General features: G+C 38.7%; 1 protein-coding gene across 1 annotated transcript; it reads left to right on the top strand.

The window, feature by feature from the left end:
- Positions 1-8,935: 8,935 nt before the first annotated feature.
- LOC139710023 (glucose-6-phosphate isomerase-like) lies at positions 8,936-27,071 on the top strand. The gene is made up of 13 exons (XM_071621974.1): positions 8,936-9,096; positions 13,053-13,143; positions 13,726-13,914; positions 15,007-15,090; positions 16,137-16,280; positions 17,399-17,515; positions 18,664-18,717; positions 19,878-20,102; positions 22,178-22,340; positions 23,243-23,319; positions 24,217-24,345; positions 24,965-25,107; positions 25,949-27,071. Exons 1-13 carry the CDS (start codon positions 8,975-8,977, stop codon positions 26,070-26,072), a joined length of 1,662 nt encoding a protein of 553 aa, XP_071478075.1. The 5' UTR covers positions 8,936-8,974; the 3' UTR covers positions 26,073-27,071.
- Positions 27,072-27,690: the final 619 nt, after the last annotated feature.

The following is a 27,690-nucleotide window of genomic DNA, read 5'->3' as shown; positions in this document are numbered from 1 at the left end:
GCGTAAGGTATACAAAGGTGTACATTCTACATCACATTGCGCAACTTTGTAGCGACTCTTCGTTCGGATGTACTGAGTACACTGCGCACATCCTGCTTATATGCAGAATGCCAACCAGGAATCACGCTGAATCACAATCTTTTGTCGGGTCCGGGTTTTTTTTACAATGTTTCACACTATATACCTATCTAATTATGGTTAAAATAAATCATAGAAAAATATCTTAATATATTACTTGATCACCCTTTCATTCAAAAGCAGTTTACTAACACTTGAATTACTATTTCGGTAAGTCTTTTTTTTTTACCAGCGGATTGGGAGGGGGCGCACCCCCCCCCCCCCTCCGTAGTTACGCCACTGCTTTTGGGTGAAATAATTGGACAGATTTCTTGAATTCTAACAAAAAAGCAAGAAAATCTTTTCATCTCGGGAATTATGATTATGTGGGGTGGGGCAAATGGTGCGCTTGTCTTCCAATATTTTTATGGGGGCAACATTTTTGTTTTCTTTCAAAAGCAAGAAAATCTTCTCATTTCGGGAATTATTAATTATGAGGGGGGGGGGGGGGCAAAATTGAAATATGCTTGCCCCTCCAAAATTTTTATGGGTGAAACTTTTTGTTTTTCTGTCAAAAAAAAGATAAGAAAATCTTCTCGTCTCTGGAATTATGGAGGGGGGGGGGGGGTGGGCAATGATATGCTTGCCCCTCCATTTTTTTTTTCATCTTTTTTTTGTGAGGCTAAGGCTCGCTCTTGGGCTGGCAATATGGATTGGTCAGAAGTAACGTACATAGACCCTACATACTTGTAAGTAGCACACGTACATACAAACATTTATAAGTGCTCCGTATCGTACGGATATACAGTACGGTCGATAAATAGTAAACACTGTAGAATACTAATAGATATGTATAAAATCAGTGCTGCCAGAACCAGGGGTGCGAATTGATTTTTGTGTGTGTGTGTGTGTGTGTGTGTGTGTGTGTGTGTCCCCGGTGCAAAATATTAAAAAAAAAATAGAAAAGAGTAATTATTTAGCATCCGGCGTTGAGGTCGCTCGCAGACTGATTTTTTTTTTTTTTTTTTTTTTTTTTTTTTAAGGATCTGAAGGGGGTGCGTTCGCACCCAACGCACCCCCCCTGGTGACGCCCATGGGTAACCACACAGAATACAAGTGCAAATGCAGTCTAAAGTATGAAAAATCCTTCATAATGTATTTCTGTAATCCTGAAGCATCTTGAGGACCAGCTCGCATCTATTCTTTGCTTATTTTATATTATTTTCAGGTGACCTCTACTGAACACCAGGGGCGAGTGTTCCGCTATGAACACATTGCAGAGTTCACAGAACCGGAACCAGCACCAGCACCAGCTCCAGGCCCTCCTACACAAGCTCCTCAGTCCAGATCGAAGAAGAGGTCTTCGCCAGTTTTGACAGCGTCACCTCGGAAGAATGTGCGATCAACAAAGGTCTCAAAAAAGGTGAGATGAAAATCCTATTATCTTCGTGACGTTTTTCAATTTATGTACAAGACAAAATCAACATTATTCTCAGTTTGAAAAGAGAACACGTTTGCATGAATGGTCCTACATGCGATCAACATAATTATCAAACAGTGATTATATGAACTTGTGAAGGAATTTAATCTTCAAATCAAATATCATTTTTTTTCAACGATAACTATTTATCATTTTGCCTTCATGTGCCTGTAGAATACCATACGTACATTGAAGGACTCAAGCACACGAGTATAACAGTTTCCAGTATACAAATGTATAGTGACGTGCGTTGAAATTGAGGATGCAACAAACTCTGTAAACTACTACATGTAGTAGCTATAACAAATGACGTCATGCATGACCTCTTTTTTTTTTGTAACCAGATTCACTGTTAACCCTCTATTTCCCGATCTCATGTTTTGTGGGAAATCGCGACCTATTCTGTCATAACTTATAATATAGTGGTAGAGACAGAAATGAGAGTGTTAGGTCAGAAGAAAGATGTAAAAAAAATCCCTTTCAATTTGAATCTTTATTCCTCCGTCCATGACATGTGTGCTCATGGTTATATCATGTCGTTTGCTTCTTCTCTGTCAATTCGTGGCGATTTTTTTATTCTGAGTACTCAAACTTCTTAAGTTAGGTGAAAGCTGCGTAATTTCCAAACAAAACATGTGTAAAACAAAATGACGTTTCAGGTATTTTACAACTTCGCTCCCTGCCACAGAGATGTGGCCAGACGATCTAACGAACATGCTGTTTCTCGACGAGGAGCGTGTGGGGAGTAACGTCTCTGGGAGAAAGAACCCCGCTATGGACAGGGAGCGCATCAACGCGATCAAGGCAGCCGTCTTCGCCATCTGTCCGACAGCCGGCGAAACAGAGGAAGACGTGTGGAAAAGATGTGTGAAGGCTATCGACACTCAAAATCGCAACCTGAGACGCAAGTAAAACACTGTATTAGTGCAATGAGCCCGAAGTTCCACCGTGTGACACCCCCTATCATTAGTACTCCTATCAAGATTGTTTACACTTGCATAAAGCCTTCCACAAAAAGTACAAAATTTACCAGTACATTTTTTTTTTTTTTTGCGATTTTGAGTCGATCGCCTTCACCCGTTTCATCTACATCCTTATGTTACTTTCGTAGATTTCTGTTAAGCTGGACATACGGTGTATTAGTTCGCAAAGTTTTGCAGAAAATGTCAAGCTTTGCTATGTATATTGTATGAAAAATCTAAGGTTATATCTTTTTGATTTTGCGAATGTGTGAGTCAATTGCCTTCACACGTTCCATCTATACATGCGAACGTGCACAGAGTTCGTTCCACTGCCTGTGACTGACAGGTTCAAAGTCACTGTTTATTTGTTTTATACTTTGTACTTTCTATGTTCTAGTTGGATGTTCTTATGTACTGTCAAAGTCACTGTTTATTTGTTTTACTTTGTACTTTCTATGTATGTTCTTATGTACAATGTACTTTCTATTTTGCGAATTTGTGAGTCAATTGCCTTCACACGTTCCATCTATACATGCGAACGTGCAGAGTTCGTTCCACCAGCATGTGACTGACAGGTTTAAAGTCACTGTTTATTTGTTTTACTTTGTACTTTCTATGTTCCGTTTTGTTTTATTTGATTAAAATTATTGATTTCTTGTATTTTGTTAAAGTGCAAATTGCATATTATGTACACATTTTATATAGGCAACTGTCAATAAAAGGGCGGTTTTTTTTTTTTATTTGCTGAAGAATAAAATAACAACGTTGTTATACATGAACACGAATGTTTCGACAGTGTCTTTTATTTTTAGTCTTGTATGAAATGGTATGTTTGTTACTAACTTTGGTGTGGCGATGTTACAAGCATTTTTGATCAATTGAAATGTTAATCCTTCCCCCTCCCCCCCCCCCCATCAAAAAAAACAAAAACAAAACAAAAACATGGTGTTGACGATATTAAAGATTAAGGTTACATGTATTTGGATTTGAAGACGGTATCATAAAAGTTTCATTCTATTGCTGCAACACACATACACTCACACACATACACACACATACATACAAGGTATACACGATAAATTCGTTGGATTGAAAAATAATCTAATAGACCATGAGGGACAAATCCAAATAAGATTATTAATTTCAAATCTAATTGATTTCATTTCTAAATCAATTAGACTAAAAATTGTAATCTTATTTGGATTTGTCCATCCTCATGGTTTTATTAGATTACTTTTAAATCCAACGATTTTAGAGTGCACTCACACTGTAAAAAGTCCGGTGTTAAAAATTAATATGAAACACCAAGCTAGTGTTCAATTTTTGGTGCTCGAACACCTCCGGGTGTCATTTCAAAATGTTTACTCTTTTAATACACGTAAATCACCGAACAGAAAAGAAAAAAAAGCTTGTCAACGTAATTTACTCATGCGACGTAACCCGTCTCCAGGACATCGAAATAAAATGTACAATGCTGTAACACTGACTGTACTTGCGGAAACTATTAACTCGCAAGCCGGGTTTAATATTTAGCCCGGTAAGACTGTTCCAAAAGGGCATCCTCGATAAAGCAGAGGCTCCGTCAAAACGTTAGTTACGAGAGGGGATTGTTGCAAAAGTTTGAAATACATGTATACTTAGTTTAGATGAACATAAAAGCAATTTACGAATAAGTGTTTTTTTTTTGTTTTTGTCGAGAAGCGAGCAAGAAAGAAAGAAAAGAAAGTTGCTACTGTAAACAGTCTATTTAGCCCGATAGCCAATATTTAGGCCTACACCTTAACAACACAACATGAACGAATATACTACATGTACAAATGTATTGAGCATACACGTACGTATACAGTGTAACGAGATGGTCGGGACCGAGTCATTTTCCTCGCTATAGCCGATATCTCGTTATATCAGTAGGCATAAAAGAAGGCATAACATAAAGACACTGATTTACACATGTGGGACTACCCATCATATTTCAATCAATACCGATAACTTGGTATTGTGTGTGAGGGAATTACTCACCTTTATGGGTAAGAAGATGTTTTTTCGCCAAGGAAATCCCATATCAAGATTTCTTATTAATTGTAGATGTTTGAATTTGTAAATTTACATAGCTTGCGATTGTATCAAGATCGTTTGTGGATTGGTATGTGGTTATCGTATGGGTGTGTGTTGTGTGGAAAGCTTGAATATGTGACACATTCTGTATACGTACATTATGACTGCGTGTGTGTGTGTGTGTGTGTGTGTGTGTGTGTGTCTGAGGATGGGGAATTCCCTACGTAGAAAGCCAATCACAGCATCAGATTGCCTCACACCTACTAAACGTCATGATGATGTCATGTATACATATGGCCGTCCCACCACATTTTCTGCATGTATAACTGTGCGCGCACACACACACATACACGTACAACATGCAGTGCTAGCTGGAGTGCACTGAAGAAAATTATTATGTGTGTACAAGACAGTTTTTGGCGCATCAAGCTTTACAATCTCGGAAGATGATTCAAGCACAGGCGAAGTAAAGCTTTACCGAAGGCATTTTGCTTTACCTCGCTATAGCAGGTTTGATTGACTATGTTTTTCTTTGTTTGGAAGTCACAAAATTTATCTCGTTATAGCAGTTATTTCGTTATAGCCGATCTCGCTATAAGAGTAGCATTTTACATAGACTTGTGTGGAAGGAAATTTGGGACCGGGAAAATTTCCTCGTTATAACCGATATCTCGTTATAGCAGTGTTCGTTATACCGAGTTTCCCCTGTATAAAATGGACAGTCTTTCTTAACATTTATGGCACCAGCCACGAGCCAGGACCCTTTTGCTTGGATTAAATCTTCCTTCGAACGTACGGTACTACTACTAGTACACGCTGTAATTCCCAAATTACTGTAGTCAAACGTAGTATTAAGTATAGGCCCTGATGCATGTTATGATGTATTATAAAATGGGTTCAAGAATGTAGCCAATTGGAAGCGCTGAAATGAGTCACGTGTGCGTGCATTATTTTCTTCAGGTAAGCACTAAGAAGAGTCTCTCTTCCACCTCCCTGGCCTGACGTACGTCACAATGTTTTACACTAGCAGTGCGCACTCAATCAGTTGTTACAAGTGCGTCACGCGCTACTATACGCGCTGTCAATCCTGTAAACAACTTCTAGTTCGGGCCGCGGGCTGCCACAACAGCCGGCGGCCTTTCTTGTGCATAACAGTACGTGGCGTACGTAAACTCTTATACGTACGTACAGTACTGTGTGCGGGATTTCCGAGTGCGACGTGCGTAAATGTTTGGGACGAACATCTTCGGACATCTTGACTTTTGAGCGAGTGCTACATGTAGCTGACTGGTATTGACCCACAAAGGTACGTGAATAATGCTGTTAGTTTTCGACCCATTTTATAAAACTAATGATGCACAGGATTATTTCGTGGCGTTAGTGAAGGTGCGGCTCACTCTCGAGTATTGACAACGGTTGCAAACATGCACTCGGCTGCGCCTCGTGCATGTCGCACCATTGTCAATACTCTCGAGCGCGCCGCACCTTCACTAACACACTCTATCCTGTGCATCATTAGTATACTATTACCGATACTGTATTGACTCCGCTGGTTTTTTAACAGAGCACCGAGTGTGAAGATCATGAGCGCATTAAAAAACAACAACGAACCAAAAAACAGTAGCCTAGCTAGAATGCTGGGCGCTAGTGTACTTTCGCACCTGTTTGTCAAATACTTGCATCTGAGTGAGATTCAAGTCCAGCAGAAATGGATTTTTCACCATTTTGTCACTTATGTTACTCGTGATGAATATAATCTCGATCACAGCTAACAATGTTACTCGCGCGCTCGGCGCTAATGCGTACAATTGCACAGCTAGCTGTCTGTACGTACGTGTAGGATGAACGGACAGTTCTTCTATGGTGTCCTTAAAAAGAAAATACTTTTTCCACCTTTCTCTTGTTTTCTACCGAGTCGCGGTATACAACCTATTTAGTCCATGGGCCAAGACCCGAAAAATAGGTTGTTGGTACCATCTGAGGTGGCACAACCTTTTTGGTGTCATTTTGTTTGTCGGGCATAGATATGCTTATCAAGCTATGATAGCATTTCCAGATGAGTAGCTTAGTCATAATAAATGAATTTTTAACCAATTTGGTCTCGTATTTATATCCCTATACTTCTGAATCGAAACTAAACCGCTATACAAAGAAGAGCACTGCCTTCTGTATGTCCACAGGCGTTCTGTTGTAAACGCGGTGCGCTTAGTCTTTATTCAAAGCAGCGAAGGGAATATCCAAAGGGTTATGATGTCCACAGCTGTCACGCGGTGCGCTTAGTTCTTTATCTAGACCAATGTACCGTTATCATATCTAAAGTTCCTCATAAAAGGGATTATCTATACTGTTTTATACTACCCTATCAACAAATACATCAGTTTTAAACAAAAATCACTCTGTTCATTTACAATATCATTCATTATAATGTATCATAGCGTACCGGTACATTGTTTTTGCATTATCTTATATTGTTGGAGGGAAATAAAGCGACATTGGCGTGGTATCAGCGTTTTCACCGTATATATCGTCTTCACCGGAAAATGATAAATGATTGAAAAATACGGTAAAATTCACTAAGAATTGCTTTTGTTGTTGTTGTTGCTTTTAGATAAAAGGATATACACTGTATCATACGCTTTGGATATTCCCTTCGCCGTCTAGAATAAAGACTAAGCGCTGTGGACATCGTAACCTTTGGATATTCCCTTCGCTGCCTTGAATAAAGACTAAGCGCACCGCGTTTACAACAGAACACCTGTGAACATACCATAGAGCTGCATTTTACAGCTCTATGGAACATACAGAAGACAGTGCTCTTCTTTGTATGGCGGTTAGTTTCGATTCAGAAGTATAGGGATATAACAACGAGACCAAATTGGTTAAAAATTCATTTACTATGACTAAGCTACTCATTTGGAAATGCTATCATAGCTTGATAAGCATATCTATGCCCGATAAACAAAATGACACCAAAAAGGTTTTGCCACCTCAGATGGTACCAATATCTGGCCTGGCCCATGGACTAATTGTGGCGATTTCAGTATTGGGGTTGGTCATACAGTGTATTTTGTGTGTGTTTGTGTGTGTGTTTTGTTTTATAGGGCCTATACAAAATTCTTGATTTACGTTAGTTTACCGTAATGTTGAATCAAGGTAAGTCAAGAATTGTGTACTTGATATTGACAAATGTAGAATATGTTGCTATAATTAAAAAATTGTGTTATTTTGCAATGAATTAATTTGTTTGTTTCTATGAAGAAGAAAGAAAAATAAAAGATTGACAAAGACAAAAAAGTGTGTGTGTGTGTGTGTGTGTGTTAATTGGTGTGAATGAAAGAGGATTGTGCAAACGTGGTGATAAGACAAGGGTGAAGAATATAAGGAAAGGGCTAGGAAAAGGGGAAAAGGAAATAAAAGGTACACTGTATCAAAAAAATTAAACCCTCAAAAAAAGTAAACAAAAGGTTAATGAAATAGAGAGTTCACTAAAAAATGATGGAAAGAAAGAAAGAAGAGAAACTTGCATCATAAAGGAAAGCAAGGGAGAGATGGATAAGTTTGAAAGAAAAGAGGAATGCAAAGAATTTGAGAACAAAAAAAGATGAATCAAACCTGGATGAAAGCAAAGATGAATGTGAAGGTAAGAAAGAATTAAATACAGATTGAATGAGAAATAAAGGGAAAAAAGAGTGGAAAAATCATTAGAATGACATGTAAGAAAACTATATTGGAGAGGATAGAAAAAACCCTTGTGATTGGAGGGAAAAACAACCCATGGCTGAAACAAAAAGTAGGCAGAAAGTAGATCTACAGTTAAAAAGGAACTCCTTCGAGAAAGAGAGAAGTCTAGGAGTAGGAAAATCACAAAGAAATGATTGCTAGGAAGGAAGGGGAATAGATTCTACCTGAAAATAAAAGAAGAAAGAAAAGAAAGAGAAAGATATAAGTGGCAGCCAGCATACACTCGCTCACACGTTAAACCGCTGCCATGAAGCTACAACTGCTAACGGAAAACTTGGCCGAGGGCAAGGAAAAAACAATTTTTAGCCTTTCAACGACACCATAGAAAAAGCCGCTGTCGTGTTGTCGTTGTGTGGTGGTGGTCGGTGTACGTTCCGAACTGCGGTGATCCGCAACCCGGAAGACCTCATCGCCCTCTGTGTGACTCGATTGGCATACCAGGTACCAATGCATGCACCAGCCCAACCCCCTCGCCTGGCATACCCGGAACACACGGGGCAATCCTCCATGTGCACGTCGTGAGAGAGGTACCGCTGCGCGCTGTCTGTAAGTGTGGCTAGTGACCTTTACCTCAACTACAAGTTTAACAAGGCTGCGACGAACCCTATTACTTTAGTCCCTAGGCTACAACTCCAAGTCACAACAGAAAACCAAAAATTATACATTGATTCAAGCAAGAATGGCGTTTTTGACCGATGATCCCGCGTACAAGGAGCTGAAGGCGTGCTACGATCGCCACGGCTCGAAGCTTCAAATGAACCAATTGTTCAAAGCCGATCCTGGTCGCTTTGAAAAATTTAGGTGAGTGTAGACTCTAAGTCTAACGTTCGTTAGTTGCTTTCTAGTCTAATTCTCTAAAGTCTGGTGTGACAGTTTGATTCTCTCTCTCTCTCCCTCCATAAATTGCTTAGTCGCTTTAAAATGTAAAAAAAATGTAAACGTGCGAGTGATTGCAATTCAGGGAGAGAGAATCTCTATATATGTCAAGTCATGACTATTCTATTGTGGGATGGGTTGATGCCATGATGGGCATGACTTGGCTTGTGCTTGGCTGGACAGAAAGATCCGTCTATCCAGAGGAGTCTTTCATTTTTCTGACGTTATCGCTGTCCTCTAGGAGGGAATCCGTGAAGCCAGACGCAGTCTCCGCGGAACATATCCCTGACGACCAGATACAGACCGATCTTTTGGTCAAGCGCTTGGCTACTAAATACCACTTCCATAATTTCATTATATGTGATGTGAAATGAATGGGCTCCATCTCGGGCTAGCGTTGTTAGGTGCAGGTCAAGTTCAATTTATACTTACTCATTGAGTTTATAAGATGTCTTGTGCCTTCTAAAAGGGGCGCTACGAGGAAACACAATGGCATTTAATGGTTTACGGCATTATCGTGATATAGTCCCCACCATAGGCCCCAACACAGAGCGCGTGCACCCGCGGACTAGGGTTAGGGTATAGGGTTAGGTTGGGTTGTATTTAGTACGGACACGCAGCAGTGGGGACTATATCACGATTATGCCATGGTTTACAAATGAAATTTGAAAATGAGTAAATCATGTTACTTGCATCAGATTATTCAAAAGTTCTATTAACTTAACAATGATTAATTGATTACCAGAACACTATTATAATTCTTTGTTTAAATACAAAAACCAATGAGAGAGCTGCATACTGTTAATAAATTGCCTCATTGCCATTTAGACATTTATGATTTTAATTCATTTGTTATCTTCAGTATGCCATGGCCTCGGATTTGATTTAAAAAAAAAAAAATCAATAGATGAAATGCCTGCACAGTCAAATATAATGTGTGATATTCACTGCTTGAAAACAAAGTTGTCTTTCATTGAATTGATGCCCTACAGAACAAGATTTCAATCGGTATAGTTTCTGTACTGCTGTGATTACCGTTCTGAAGAAGGCTCTATATCCCAGATTGCTGCATAGTTTGGAAAGAATCAAAGGGGTGGAGTGGGATTTACATTGTACATTCAGGATGTAAGTGGACACAGCAGGTCACTGCTGAATAGCTGCTTGATTTCAAAAGCTTTAATTTGTACACTATAAATAGACCAATGCTAGTCATAAAGAAGTTAAGTGTGTAGAAGTTGATTCAAGTACAAAGTGAAATCATGATATAAAAATCTGGCCTGTTTCATACCATTAACCAAGAACACACTGAGTTCACGACAAACAGCTTTTTCTACAAGACTGCTCTCTCAGAGTACATGTGATTTTTCCTCTGAATAGAGTACGGTACTTGTGTAAGCATTCAAAACCTAGCCTCGATACAGAATTTGTGGAAATTTGCCTGTCACTTGAAATATGACTTTTTTTTTATCATATGCCCTGTAGCTCTGACTGTGTTAATTTTCAGACACATAGATCTGCAAAGTCTGGATGTAAATAGGCATGTTAGCCATGTTATCATTTGCATATATGCAAGTCATGCTGCTGTAAAAGGGATATTTTTTTATTTTTTTATTTTTTTTTTTTTTGGGGGGGGGGACATTTGATAAGGAATTGTCTTTTGTAGATAAACACAAAGTCACAACTTCATTGAATTCTCTATCAGTTTATACTTATTGTCATAGCACTTGTGATTGAGCTTTATGGGAGATCAACTACTGAAATCTCAAGAAACAAACCCTCAAAATATCACATACATCATGTATAAGTACTTATCAATAATCAGGATTATACATTAAGTGTGAAAAGGGAATCATGGACTTTGAACTTTTTCAGTCTCATCACCCTGAAAAATCTTTACTTCACAAAATGTGGGGTACCTGCGGTATGTAAAAAAAGAAAATTGCCAGTCATGTTGTATGTACAGAGAGAAACTATGACTGGCAAATTCTTGTATGCTCATCAAAATACAGTTGTACATTACATGATGTTTTGTCCCTTAACAAGAACTTTAAAATGCATTTTAGCCAGCTATCAACAGAAACACTTAATTCGTACACTGTTTGCAACTTTACGTGAAATTACCAGTATGCTGCAACTATATAGTTTTACAATGTACATTTTAGTGAATTGTGAGCTCAATGTCCTGTAAGGATAAACAAATATTACATGCAATGTTTGTTTTGGCTTATGTTTTGCTGTTGAAAAAAACACACAACAAAACAAAACTCAAAAACTTGCCTGTTTAGTGAAGCATGATTCGTGACCTATACAATATTTCTCTTTTGCCCATTCTCTTTCATAACTGGGTATTCTTTTTTTCTTTTTCTTTTTTCCAAGGGCATTGCCGGTCCTTTTGTGCATTGATCCTAAAGGGTTGCTAGCTGGCATGTATGCTTACAATTTCCTGGTTTGCATGTGCAGTACCTCTCTACTTCCTCAAATTGTGGTCTTTATTCTACTATTACAATTCACCAGTACCCAGCACTTATAGTGTATCATGGCTCACTGTTTGTCTACTGTACATTGTATCATAAGAGATACACATATAAATATTCTAGTCAAGAGTCTGTGCAGCCAAAACTATGTGGGGCTGAATTGAATTGAATTGAATTGAATTGAAATGAATTGAAAAAGATGAATTTAGGGATGAGATGGTGTGAATTCCAATGCAGAATGGGAGGGATTGAATATCATCCTGATAGTCATGAAAAGAAAGAGTAAAATGACTGACACTAACAACAACTACTCCTCCTCCCCCACTTCCCGAAACATGAATCAATTTTTAACATTTTTTTAAATGTTTTTTTCTGTGAGATTTTAGCAAATACAGTTGAATAAGTCATTCATATGTCAGTATATCAACTAAAGTTTTGATGTAGTACAATGTATGTTGTTCATAAATATGCAGAAGTAAACATACACAATGTAGTAAATTACTTTTCAGATACTGACATTACATGTCTATGTTTCCTATACTCCAGAACTATCATGAAAGTGAATCGTGAAGATGGACCCATTTATGTATAATTTCTTTAAATCATCAAAAAAGCACACACACACACACACACACACACACACAAATATGGAGTAGAGAGAGATTTTTGTGATGACAAATCTGCCACCTTTATCTGTTTTAATATGATTGCACCCCATACTTCACTAAATGTCATTCACTAATAAGAAATCCCTCTTCTCAGTGAGCTTTATCTTAAAGGGGAAATCCAGTCCAAATATAAGTGAGTCTGATAAAAAAAAAAAGAGAGTAAAATTTCACGAGTTCAATAGTAAAGATTTGACTGAAGTTATGAAATTTTGAAGTTTTGATAATTTCTCCCAAACAGTTCTTGTACAGTGGGTTTGAATTTGCAAATGAGTGAGCTAACCATGTCATACCCTCACAATTTTGCAATGATTGTGTACAAAAAAAAATGACAAAAATTCAATATTTCTGTCATTAAAGTCTGAAACAATACATTATTCCTGGTTGAATAACTTCAGAATTGTGATCAGTGAGATACATCTGTATGAAGATTTTAGCCTCGGGCATAATTGCATTTGAATGAAAAACTAGAAATTTCAAAATTTTATGTACAAACTATAATTCATGGTAAGTTGTGAGGAAATGACATGCTCACTTTGCCATTTGCATATTCATATTGACTGTTCAAGAACGGTTTTTTCCCAAAAAATAGCAAAACTTCAAAATGTCATAAGTTCCGTATTTTTCATCGGATTTTGATCAAATTTATACCGTTGAACTCTTAATTATTAACTCTTTCTTATCAGACTAACTATTATTTGGACTGAATTTCCCCTTTAAATCTTCACAATCTGCTTTGCAGCCGAAAGCTGGAGACTCCAGAGGGAAACTTCCTCCTCGACTTCTCCAAGAACCTGATTGATGAAGAAGTTTTTGGTCGACTTCTTGACCTGGTGAGATATATTGTGCGATTTTAAGAAGATTTTGTAACTCAATGACTTCTAGCCTTTCATATCATGTGGTATACATAATATAAACATTGTAAGATGTGTATTATTATTATTATTATCATTAATATAGTCAATAAGTGAAATACCTACATTTTGAGCATATAGGTGACACAGCATTTTCTCCTGTGACAATTGCTCCATTCTTACTTTCTCCAAGGATTTAGAGTTAGGTTATGTTTGCGGGTAGAATTTATTTGTTTTATATTTGTTTCGCTCAGCGTGCAGATATGTAATGGAAGCAATTGTTGTAGGAGTGAATGTCATGGAACAGAGCATATAGTGGGGAGGGGGGGGGGGAGATGGAGAGTCATATTCATTGTAGTGAATTGATACTTGGTAGGAAAGAGAAGCAACAAAATATTCTCAGGTAAAGAATATCATGATCGACAGCCATACAATTTCCATTGCTGATTGAAATTTGCACTTGCCATGTTAGGCGAGTTAGGTCATTGATTGTCAATACTGGGTACTTCAGTTGTGATAAATTTGCATTGTGTGTTCAAATGCATATTTGACATCTGTCAGGCCCGGGCACGCAACTTGGAGGGGATGCGTGATCAGATGTTCAGCGGGTCCAAGATCAACTTCACGGAGAATCGTGCTGTTCTCCACGTCGCCCTCCGCAACCGCTCCAACACCCCTATCCTGGTCGACGGCAAGGACGTGATGCCAGATGTCAACGGTGTCCTCTCAAAGATCCGCACTTTTACAGAGGTATGTGAGGATGTTTTGTATTTGCCAAGGAGGAGCTGCAGAAATTGGAGATGGGGGGGGGGTGTTGCTGGAATGCTGGAGGCCCCCCCCCCCCCCCCCCCACACACACACACACACACACACACATTTGTGCTTTAGCTACTTTGGCAGTGGGGACTATGTGGAACAGGGAGACTTTTGCCATCTTCATTTCACATTTTGAAATGTGGGCCTTGCTGTGACCAGCTTTTGGTGTTTTGCGGCAGAATGATGTGTAGCGTGTAGCTGTAATGGAAGGAATTTTCCCTCTCCAGGATCGTAGATAAATTGGGGCATTGGAAGTTGGAGCAGCTGGTAGAGTAAGAAGGGAAAGAAGAAGAAGTGAGAAGCAATTCTGCATTCATTTCAGAGGCTGAGAATCTTTCTATATGATACGGCATGCAGTATCCAAGGTTACTGTCGTGCTTGCCGTTGTATGGCACACTTGTGTTCTTAAAACATACAGCTGCACACTGCTATCATTGGGACCAAATTGTAGTGTTCAACGAAGATGATCCCCATACCAATTCATCCGTGTTAAGATGTTGTAACAATACCGGTAATATGATGGTGATTTTGTTTGTTTGTTTGTTTGTTTTTTTTGTATGTGTTTTGCCTCTGTCAGACACGACATATTTCACACACATGTCTGCACATATTCGCCACAAAAACGGACATGCCAACATTACTCTCCTGGAATCTATGCAGAGAAGAATTGTTTTTAAACTATTCAAATGTTGCAACTATCTACACTTTCCAGTGAACATCACCACTTCCATTTTATGTGTGGTAGTTCTATCATACATCTAACAGGTAAAAGTAACTGATTGAGAAAGTGTTGTATACTACATAAATAAACAGCATTAATTCAGTCTTTTTGGAGTAGCCATGATATTTAAAAAATCATTAATAAAACACTGAATAATCAGTGTTTATTTATGTCAAAAAAGAGCAATTTTTCTATCAGTTGCTGCAACAACAACTGAATGCAAGAATAATTGTTTGAAAAGGTGAAATTATTTGTAAAATGTTTTTTGATGGCAATCTGTCATGTCATTCTCTTGATCACTGCAGGCTGTGAGGAGTGGTCAGTGGAAAGGATACACTGGGAAGACCATCACTGATGCTGTCAACATCGGTATCGGAGGCTCTGACCTGGTATGTATCCTAGCAACAGGACAGGAAACGAGTCAGTAAGATAGGTGGATGTACAAGAATGATATAATCAAAACTAGATGTCACATCAACTTTTACACAGAGTAGAATTTAAGCCCTTCCTCTCTTTGCCCTTTGCAATGTGACTAGAAAATTAACATAACTATTAAAAATACTTCATGTTGCATAAAGAGATGAGTACATTGTTAACCATAATTTGACCTTGGGAGTTTGTGCTATTTCCAGTAGCATGTCAGTGGTCAGCAAAATAAGAGCCTTGTTAGCATTTTTCATGCATGAAAAGTTAATAACACATGCACAAAAAAATCCACTTTGCAAGTTTTTATTGTATTGACTGTGTGTTAATTTTCCTACTCCTACACAAATAAAAGAGAATATAAAAAAAACAAACAAACAATCAAACAAACACACAGTTCTCTGACACATTTCAACATGATGTTACCTTCAAATGTAAATAGATCCCGCATCTTTTTTGGGAGGAACAGGAACCTACGTAATATTATAAGATATTCGTGCTGGATAAGGTGAAGTACAACATGAGGATGAGTCAGTCTTGTGGGTATGCACCAGAAGTTTGAGTACTGCAAACAATTGAATTTCATGTTCATGAATTTTGCAAATAGGCTCTCAGTTGCAAAAAATGAGAATGCACAAAATGCCACACATGACCTATCTGTGGCCAGCACACTAGCCAGCAAGAGAATACTACAAGTTCCAGTCCTTTCTTCTGAGAGATCTCTCAGATCAAACAATGTGTTAGCAAAATGATTTGTTTGAGAAGTCACATTTTCTTCCGAGTTTTCTTGTTATTGTGATTATTATTATTATTTTTTTGCTGTTGTCGCAATTGTCATAATGAGGAGACCTTGAAGTGCAAAATGAACAGCTTGGAAAAATGTCTGATCACTTGCCATTTGCAAAAATATCTATAAACAAAAGTATCAGCATTAACAGTATTCTTCAATTCAGACCGTTTTCGTCATGGGTGCATGGACTAATGGTGCACCTCCTGGGTCTCTTCCCAACAGGGTCCTGTGATGGTGACAGAGGCCCTGAAACCCTTTGGAGGCCCCCTCAGGGTCCACTTTGTGTCCAACATCGACGGCACCCACCTTGCAGAAGTCTTGAAGAAGGTGAACCCCGAGACGACCCTCTTCATCGTTGCGTCCAAGGTAAGCTCACCAATCCTTGACACTCGGACATCTTATGCTGGTCAGACACACAATGCTGAGTAGTGGCAAATGTGTAATACATTTATCTGTATGTAATATCATTCAATTTGTGTACCATAGGTACAATGTAGGTGTTTACCTGAACCCCCAAACATTTTATTCACACCCTAATTCTGCTGTGAGGAGCTTGGGAGGGTTTACTTCAGTCAGGAATAGGATGCCCCAAATCTGGCAAGATGGCAAGAAGGGGGCAGAGTGGTTTGCTGTTAGAGTGAAGTAAATCCAGCCACTCCTGTTACTGGGGACAAACTCAGGTCAGAACTGGATGATGAGGATGATGAGAGCAGGATCTTGTCACATAATTAAGAATAAAAATACAGATAAAGCACCATTGCTAAAATCAGATTGGAATATCTGACTTTTACGCTAAAAGCGTGTATAGTGTAACTTTTGATAAAATGTTCACAACGATGTATCTAAGGAGGAGGTTTTTACATACAACAAGTTACTGATGTGGAAAGCTGTCTGTGAGGTAGTACTAAAAGGTTAGTCTGATTGAATTAATCTTCATTGAATTAATCTTCATTGAATTAATCTTCATTCACTGCCCATTGGGGTACATACGGAAACCAGGATGAGGGCAGGTCGGCTAGAATAGAATTTGACTGTAAGCAAATAGATGCATCAAAGTGTACATTCATGGGTAACATTTAACTCTAAGTCGAGATTGCTTCAACTGTGTTCGTACTTGTATTGAGATCAGAGATAAAGCTGTACACAGATCGTTACGGGGATTCTCGAAGATTTCCGAGTCGGGCCAGGCTTCCCACTGCATGATATCCCCATGAGCTACTGAGTCTTTAAACTAAGTCCAGGGAGTAAAACAAGCAGGAATGGCCTTCATTCACATGTGAGTGTCAGCGTGTGTTCTTCATTGAATGTCTTTTGGCATGTACTTCATACACCACAGTCATCTACAGCGTACACAGAAGAAAAATATGTGTAATCCATGGAATAGGTTTAAACTACCTTTATGGATTCCAGCCACTAGTTTGATGGGTGTTTCCCTGACTAGGAAATAGTTATTTCCAGTACTTTTCTCATGCGTGATCCAACAGACCTTCACTACCCAGGAGACCATCACCAATGCCACATCAGCTAGGAGCTGGTTCCTAGAGACGGCCAAGGACCCCGCCCATGTTGCCAAGCACTTTGTTGCCCTCTCCACCAATGAGGTAAGTGGTCTCGCCCTCCTCCCTTACCATCAAAGGGCTATTTGTCATTACCTCCACCAAGGAAGGAGGAGGTTAAGTGATCGTTGGCGTTGGTTTGTCTGTTTGCAAAATAACTCAAAAAGTTGTGTATGGATTAAAATGAAACTTGCATAAAAAGTCAATATTGACACAAGGAACACCTCATTCAATTTTGGTAGTGATTTGGGAATTTTTGTGGATTTTTAAAGGATTTTTCATCTTTTGGCATATAAGGTCAACGAACTTGGGGTTCAAGCTGTGCCTACTGGAAGTTAACATACGCGAAGTGCGCGCTCTGCTTGGGCAAGGTGCAATGACGTAAACAAAATGCTGCTATTTTGGGAAATTACATGCATGTAAAGGTGGAAATGAGTTGCTGGCTTGGCGGAGGTCTGTGCTCTCTGAGTGCTTTTTTAGTTAGTAAAGGAGACACCAAATTTTAAACAACTCATTTCCAGTCAGGTACCTGGCTGTTTCCCTTCATACCATCTTTATAATGAATCAAGTTTGATATTTTCACTTTTATGAACCCATGAATGATGTTATGACCAGTATCTATAAGTCTCGAATACACTGGTAACATCAAATTGATGCACTGTGCATTTTGATTTGAGTAACAAGGCAGTTTGTATCATTAACAAACAGATTAGAACAGATTTTGCATAAAATTTGGTGATCTTTCAGTAAGGGAGGAACAGAATTATCATGGCATTTCCAGATTGCTTTGATAGATCCCATGGAAGTTTAATAATTTTGTAAACAATGAATTCAAAACATGATGAAATTTCCAAATAATATTCATATTAAAGATCCCATGTCATTTAATTCTTTGAAATATATTGCTTGCATATGAAATGATAGGCAACTGTTTGAAAGAAGGTAGTATTAGCAGGGTCAGCTATTTCAGGGCTGTGGGCACCCTCTGTGGATCAAAACAAATAGCAACAGAGATGTGCAATTGTGTATGAAATGACGACCAAACGAGTATGAATAAAGTAGAGTTCAGTGTAACTGATGCTGGGGGCAATAGAAATGCTGATTGACACAAAAGTTTGATTTTATGAAATTAAGCATGATATGTGCCTTCTCTCATTCTTTTTGCTTTCCATTCTTTTTTTTCTTTTACACAGGAAAAAGTTTCAGCCTTTGGAATTGACAAGAACAACATGTTTGGCTTCTGGGATGTAAGTGTCATCAACAGTGATCATTTTGCATACAATTCATATTGTCGTTTTTGAAAATCTCAGAGCATGGTCTAGTGTAGAATGTTGACAATGTTACTTTTTAGACTAGACAGGCACAGAGTGTAGACTGGTTCATACACGCACCTGCAATGTAACAGCACACAGCTCTGAAAATCAAACTTTAAATACCAAAATGTTACATAAACTTGTTCTGTGCTAATTTGTGGCTGTGATTTATTTTTACTAAATTGATAGAGCACTGATATTCTTGAAGAATATCTTTCTAATTATATTCTGGCATACTTCTTTAATTCGAATACAGTGTATGAACTCTAGATTGTTTGTAAACCAAGCAGATTCACAGATCTAGTAGCCCTCCCATAGCTGATTTCACATTCACTCTACTGATGAATAAGTGCAAACTACAGGACTTGGTAAATTACACATTTTTCATGTTCATGTTTCATCCCACATGCAATGTTTTTTTTTTTTTTTATTAATCCCAAAGAAGGGGACTGTTTGACTGTTTTTATTTACTGTATACGCTATAATTTTCGCGTACATAAATTTTCGCGAATTGCCGCCGTCACACTTTTTCGCGAGTGGTTAAATTCGCGATTGGGGGACGAGAGAAAATATGAAGTGGCAAAGAAAGTGTGAATTTTCCACTTACTAGCAAATAAGAATGATGCTAGTTATACAGTGCATGAAAAAAAACTTACCAAACTCAGCGAACTAGTAAGTTAGAATTCAACATTTTTTAAGTGGTTAAGTCCATCGCGCTAGATTTCTGACGAGTGGTCCCCTTGCGATAATGGATTGGCTCTCTACAGTATTCGTAAGTAGACGTGGACGTGCGTAAACAAGCTTAGCCAGTATGGTCTGTTCGGTAAGCTGTGACATGGTATACTAGTACTGAAATGTTCGTATCATCAAGGCAAGGGATTCATTTTGGAAGGTAATATTTTCGCGTGTTGTTAATTTTGCGAATAGCTCCCGACTCGCGAAATTCGCGAAAATAAAACCCCCGCGAAATATATAGCGTATACAGTGCATGAAATCCACATTATCAATTGTGTTGAGAAATACAGTCCATTTGAGACTTGCATAGATTTGCAATTGAAAGCCAGCTATCACATTTGCCTCCAATGCATTGACAGTGGGTTGGAGGTCGCTACTCACTCTGGTCAGCCATCGGCACATCTATCGCCCTCTACATCGGCATGGACAACTTTGAGAAGCTCCTAGAGGGGGCGCACTTCACCGACAATCACTTCCGCACTGCCCCGCTGGACAAGAACATCCCGGCCATCCTGGGAATGCTGGGTGTCTGGTACCACAACTTCTTTGGGGCAGAGACCCATGCCCTCCTTCCCTATGATCAGGTGAGATTTTTCAGCTAGCAGCAAATGGCCTGTATCCTCCCCCCCCCCCCCCCCCCCCCCCCTTCACACACACACACACCCCCCTTCATCAGACTGGATAATTCTTGCATGGATATACAGTGTATGGATATGATGTTTTATGTGGTTGCGTATATGATGTATATTCATACAGCCTACTCTGTATATGCCATACTTAAATTTAGCAAGTCTAGATATTTCGTGAATTGGGACTTCCTGACAATTTCGTGAGTGGTTAAATTTGCGATTGTGGAGTACAATACTGAAAGGTAAAATGTATGCATGGATGTCACATTTGAGTCAGGATCAGAGTTTCAAAATTCACATTTTTTAAATTTGTGAATAGCACCTGACTGGCAAAAATTACAACCATGCGAAATATTCAGCATGTGCAGTGGCAGTGTTTTTGTGTGAATGCTCTCATGTTCATAAGACATATAAGTAGGCGAGGCTTTTTCGTGAACAATTATATGAATCTGGCGCAATGTAGAAACAATGCGCAAAGCCCTCATGAAATTTGTACTGTTCAAGGGAGCGACTAATACATATTCATGAATTCTCTCGAAATATGACATTGTACAAGATCTGATGCTGCCATACACTATCTTAGCCCAGGACGCTGTGTCTGAATGATCTCATTTCAATACCCATGATGTCCATGTATGAATTTACAATAACATTGTGTGTCTGAAAGTGCTGTATTTCACATTCAGATATAGAGTAAAATATCCCGTTTGCGGCAGTTTAAGCATTGTTAAGAGTTTTTCAAACTTGTAAACAAGTCAGGCAAATTATTTTCAACCATTTCATATATCATAGACAAGATTATTCATTAACGCAATTGTTTTCATGAAAGAAATTTACCATTGACCAACGCAGTTTTCATGATTTACCATGGCAAAGCCCGGCACAATTTTCGCCGATAAGGGCGATATGCGACGTAGTATTTCTGCTTGCGGCATGATGTACAATCCCTATGCAATACGCCCGTGCTCCGCGATCTTTAGCTGAACGCCTTCACATGTCTCGCGAACATTGCGTAAGCGCCAATTCCCATTGCGAAAGCACGTGAAAATAGCGTGCGCACATGCATTGGCCGCAAACAAGATCGCAATTCTGGCGGTGTTGTTGATGTCTTTCTCATGTTTTTCTCATTTTTTTCCGATGGTAACATCCACTTTCCGAAAAAAATGGCGGCCCACATCGGCTCGCGAAAATTCTATTTTATGTGAGGATATGTTTTCAAAATCCATGAACATCGAGAAAACAACAAAAAATCCAGTTTCTTGGACCATTGTTTCTTAACTGTTAAGAAATACCGAAAATTTCATTTTGGATGCGATATGTTGTCATTTAGGTGAGAAAATTTCACTTTTGTCAGAGATCGTGCCCATTTTATCGGTTGGTTTTTGTTGATTGCTAGTGTGTTAGTATATGTGTAGTGTGCATGTAACAGTGCAATGCTGTGTTTAGCTGTATATTACCGTGTATGTTGTACCTGCCGCGAACGGCTGCACGGCCGCTTACTGACGCAGTTACTCTAGTATGGTGTTAATTCAGATTTGAAGTGAATAGTAAGTATGCTGAAAAGTTTTGCCACCATCAGGTATGCTCTGAAGTATGATATTATGGCTATACACAATCAACTTTTTACGTTCATGTTTTGTATTCTTTACAATTGAGCTTGTATCATAGTTGTTGGCTGCAACAACAACAGCAACAATATCAACAAAAATTGAAGAAAAGTAATTAAGAAAGACATCTGGGCCCTGTTTCATAAAGCTGTTTGTAAAGTTGCGAACAACTTATGAGCGACTGGTGATCAGATCTTGTGCTGAATTATGGAAATTCTGGTAAGTATAGCACATCGAACTGATCACCAGTCGCTCGTAAGTTGTTCGTAACTTTACGAACGTCTTTATGAAACAGGGCCCTAGTCTAGTAGAATGTACACTTTGTGTTTTACTGTTTGTCTTCAGACAGACTACAACTGACATCTTTTCAAAGTCGTGGTCTCATTCATTTTTCTCCATTCTCCGTACACTGTATGCCAACAGTATATGCACCGCTTTGCAGCCTACTTCCAACAGGGAGACATGGAATCCAATGGCAAGTACGTCACCCGGCCAGGCCGCCGGGTGGACTACAAAACGGGCCCCATCGTCTGGGGGGAGCCTGGTACCAACGGCCAGCATGCCTTCTACCAACTGATCCACCAGGGTACAACCTTCCTCCTTTCTTAACCAATCAAGTCTTGAGTTAATTTTGCAGCAGAAGTTATCAAATTGCCGTCACACAATTGGCAATGCTGTATTTCAGTGTGCATTTTATATGGAACTGGTCAAATTCATGGAATCTGTACAGAATCAGAAATTAATTTACAAATACTTGCTGTTTGAAACAGGAACTTGAGGAGTCAAAAAAATTGTTGCCAATCTAAGATTCATGATTCATAAATCTAGAAATTAAGAGACTTTAGACATTCTGAAACGAAAACATGATATTATGTGGACAAGAAAATGTTCAAGTAAGAGACAACCTTGTGCTCTTTCTTATGATAATTATAGACCTAACAGTTTTCTGTTCAAAAATTCAGCAAAAACCACAGGAAAATTGCTCTTGGAGTTGATAAGTTTATGGGAACCAATTTTTCTCAGAATTCCTGGATTGTTCTCTTCACAATGCTGATATGTTCTGCAGTTATTGTGACACTATGTCATAACTCGGCTTGATAAGCAGTAAGTACCTTGGACAGGCTATTCAAATTGTCAAGAGCTGTTTACTTCATAGAAAAGGGTGACTGTAACATTCTAAATTCATGTGGTAGCAGTTCTCAGAATTGTATGCATGTAGCATGCACCAAGCATATCATCTTTTACAGTTTTACAAGATTCTTGAGAGGCCTGTGTGTAAAAACATTTTTCTTAAATGTTTTATTGCAGAATATGAATGCATAGCAATTCAAGGCAGTGATACATGCATTATGTACATCTGAATCTCCGACAGGCTTTTACATAATTTGACATAGGCCAAAGGTTATTGACTTGAGAGTTATTGACTAAGGTTATTGACTTAATGAGAGAGGAGTTGCTGACTCCTTTACAAACTTTCCCCCCTCCCAGGTACCCGTCTGATTCCAGCCGACTTCATTGCCCCTGTCAAGACCCACAACCCCATCCAGGAAGGGCTGCACCACGAGGTAAAGTCATTGCCGGAGCATGTCTATGAGAAAGAGAGAGCTCAAGCTCCATTTTACAACCTTTCTCAAAATGCATGTTCAAATAAGAGTCCGATGGAGCAAGTTGCCATAACTCTGTACTCTTGAATCCTCGACTTTGTGCCTGCAGAAGGGTCATGTGCATCCTTTGCGTGTACAGTTCAGCAAAGGGATGAATGTTTCTCCAGACAAGTTAAAGGACTTGACAGGTGGCAGTAGTCTGAGAGGAATATTTGTTACTTTACCATATGAAACAGCACCTCCCTAGCCTGCCGTTTGCCTTTACTGTCGTCACACTTTCTGCTAATCTTCTATCTTCACTTACGCTTAGGGGAAAGGCTTAGCCCTGTAGTTCAATACAGGAGTAGGCGGAAGATGTCCACACTTCACTTACGCTTAGGGGAAAGGCTTAGCCCTGTAGTTCAATACAGGAGTAGGCGGAAGATGTCCAGAATTCCATAATCCTATCCCCTTTTTGTTTCTGAATACATGCAATTCTTAATCACACAACCTAAATTTATGTAGTAACGAGGTTGATAAATTTGACATTTCTTTGTAAGATACAGCCCATTAACACAACTAAAATCTAATCTAAAATATAATGTATGTTTGGCTTTTTTTTTTAATGTGAAATTTTAATTTACTTGAGTACATTCTTTTTCTCTATCAAAGTGCCATTGACAGGGTTCTATTTAATTTCCAAAATGGCAACAACAATATGAAACATTTATTATTAATATCATACTGAATATAATTGGAATATGCAGCACCAAACCACAGCACTGTAGGTTCCAGAAATTGATGGTGTTTCAGTCAAGGTCAAAGTTAAAGCCTTCATATTATATTGCTCCTGCTGCTCCTGATGGATGTTCTCTGCAGATTCTTCTGGCCAACTTCCTAGCCCAGACCGAGGCCCTGATGCTGGGGAAGAGTCCTGAAGAGGCGAGGGCGGAGCTGGAAAAGGCTGGCATGGGGGCGGACAAGATCGAGCTGATTCTCCCTCACAAGGTTGGTATCGGTTCATTTTGCTCATTCAGGTGACTCACACTTACCAACTACTGTATACACCATATATTTCGCGAGTCTAAATTTTTCGCGAATCTGAACTTCCTGACATTTTTGCGAGAGGTTAAATTTGCGATCGTTGAGTCCTGTACTGAACGGAGAAATGTGTACGTGTAGGTCACATTCATATTGGCACTAGAGTTGATATTTTTGTGTTTTTTAATTTCGCGAATAATATAAAATGAAAACCTCGCGAATTATTTGGTGTATACAGTAGTCTTGTGCATTGATCTGTATTGACAATTATTTCACTTTCGTTACTTTAGCAACCATTGTAATATATCCCTACTGTAAGTCTTTAATTATTGTTTTCTTAGTATAAATTTATTACAGTCTACTAAAGAAAACACAAATGCATGTCAGAATGTGTGGAAGAAAATTGTTCTCTGTGCCAACAGCATTCAAATTTTATTTCATTTTATTTCGAAAAGCTTATTTGTAAAGTTGTGTCTTCTTTGAAATGTGCTACGTTACATAGTATTGACATTACCATTTTCTACAAACAGTTATGGCTTACTGTATCTCTCTCCCTCTCTTCCCTTTTACTTTGTTTATTTGTCAGGTGTTTGAAGGAAACAGACCCACCAATTCCATCATGTTCCCCAAACTGACCCCCTTCACACTTGGAGTCCTCATTGCCACGTATGAACACAAGATCTTCACCCAGGGAGTGATCTGGGACATCAACTCCTATGATCAGTGGGGGTGCGTTCACATTTTTATCTCCTTTAGGAAGACCTGGTTTGAAAATTCCTACTGTAACTAGAGAATTGTGTTTTGCTTTGTTTTTGTTTTGTTTTGTTTTTCTTTTCTTTTTTGTTCCTTCACTATGTCTGTTTTTTCTTTTTGCTTGCTTTTATGGGACAATGGTAAATGGGCAATTTGTAGCATCCTGCAGTACCATTGTTAGGCATAAGATAAGATAAGATTTCCCCTCTTTACCACATTTTTACTGTGTGATAAGTAAAAATCTATAACCTTGACCCATGAATATATACGGTATGGAGGAATGTATGCAAAATCAGATTGATAGCCTGTGTAGAGACACCCATGTTGTCTTTTTATTCTGTTAGCACATTGTATTGAGAATTACTAGTCACAGTGATACCTCCTTGTGCTGGTAGTGTATGCCTCACTTTCAAAGGCCATTGTTATTAGTTTAGTAAATATTCTATCGAGAAGTAAAGACGAAATTTAAAACAAAAGAAGACTTTTAGCACACTCTACTCACTCACTGGGAAATGAAGAGTTAAAAACTTTTCATATCATAAACTTCATTGCGAACAACTTTGGAAGAAAAGCAATTTTACCTTTTTACCACACTAGGTTAAAAGTGTAACACTGTTAACCTATTGAGGATGGAATGATTTTGCTAGAACATGCATTTCCCATAGACACCTGCCCGAGTATACTTGGGACTTGTCCTCAACAGGTTAACTGCATAACTTTGTGTATGTAGCGTTAGTAATATTGGGGAAAAAACAAACAAACCGAAACACGGAGATGTATTCCAGCCTCATCTTGTGCTCATTTCATATGATTGCAGTGTGGAGCTCGGCAAACAGCTGGCCAAGATCATCCAACCGGAGCTGAAGGACGACAAGCCTGTGACCTCCCACGACCCTTCCACCAACGGCCTCATCGCCTTCATAAAGCAGAACAGGAAGTAAGGGGCAGATCGAGTGCCCTCTTTTGACAGGGGGTGGAGATGCAACAGTATTGGTGTTTGCATTTATAGTGCAAAGTAGCTTTGTGTAGATGTAGTTTTGGGGTGAAGGATGAGGGTGATAGGAATGTTGATAAGATATGTTGTATGCCAAAAAGGGTCTGTAAATGCAGACTAGTATATTAAGTACAGTACTTTTGTTGGAAAATGACAGTGTGTCATGTTAAGAACAAAACAGAGTAAAAACTACCACAATTTGCTTAGGGCTATCAAAGAAAATCTTGGAGGAGGGCATTGTACATGCAGCAGAGGTCTGACATTTGCGCCTAATAGATGTCAATCTGTACAAATATGAATTGATCAGTCCATATGCGCCATGCTGACATCATTCAGTTTCCTGAATATCAAAGAGTCCATGGGCATATATGATCCTTCATGCAAATGCTCAACCCACTAGCTATAGACATTCGTGATATGCAAAGTTTCTCTTGGGATTCCTCTGTCTAGAGAAAAGATTTGTTTAAATGTTGTACTGCCAGTAGAAAACATTTTGTGAAGTCAAAAAACATCACTCGCAGTTTAACTGTACAACTAAACAGTAATGGCTTTTGTTCAGTGCTTTTAAAGAAGTGCATGATGTTGCAGTTCCAATAAGCCCGCTCTGAAATAACAACAGCTGTGAAACTCAGGCTGAAAAATACTCTATCATTCTAGTGCTGCTGCCTGTTGTATGCAGGAACTCTCAAATAGGAAATGGGTGTGTTTTTCTGCTGTATTTTCTTACAGAGAGATACTATTTTGCCAGTGCCGACCCAAAGTGTGATTGCAGATACCTTGTCCTAATAATCATAGAACATCAATTCTTGTCTACAAGAAGTAACTTATTCATACGATTGAATATTATGTATGTTAAGGATACAGTTAGCCACAGGGTACAGGTTTGTAGAACCTACAAAATATTATTTCACTACTACTAGGGAGTATTCAACTCATATATGAAGTAATTCCTCTGTTTTACATATATCCTTGATTTGAAGTTTATAAATTTCATGATATAATCTAAACATTTATTACATAAAAACACATGCAACTGTGATAATATGATTTAAGTTGTAAGTATTGTTTTACTGTATGTATCTATAGCATGCAAAATATGTCATTATTCAGACAGGTGCTGTGCAAAGTCGACTCCAACCTGTGAAAGCCATCAAAAAAAAGAGGGAAGAAAATTCAAGGTAAAGGCCAAAGATGTACATTGATCTTCGTACAGCCAATGCCCCTCAGCTTCCTTTTCATTGAGACATCTTTCTGGCATATTTGGATTGTGCATATGAAATATGTTTTGTGTACCTGATTGAATCTGGTTTCTTGTCAGTGTTATGTACGTACAAACTGCCATTCTTGACTTGTCTCTTTCTGACCTGCATTCTTAGAGGCTCATCTTAAGGCATGGGTGCCTTTTGTGTGTTCATCCCAGGTTATGTTGAGTGCACAAAACTGAGAAAACTTGAATTTTGAGATGCAGGGTGCAAGAAAAACAAATGCAACCACCACTTGGTGTAGGGACTCTCCACAAACTTGAGTTTGTGAGGCCAGGGGACTTATTAGTTAGAATGTATTTA

The sequence above is a fragment of the Diadema antillarum genome, unplaced genomic scaffold (genome assembly GCF_040938485.1).
Source record: "Diadema antillarum isolate AM-2024a unplaced genomic scaffold, OU_Dant_1.0 seq00001494_RagTag, whole genome shotgun sequence".
Lineage (NCBI taxonomy): Eukaryota > Metazoa > Echinodermata > Echinoidea > Diadematoida > Diadematidae > Diadema > Diadema antillarum.
This window is presented reverse-complemented; position numbering and strand designations above follow the sequence as displayed.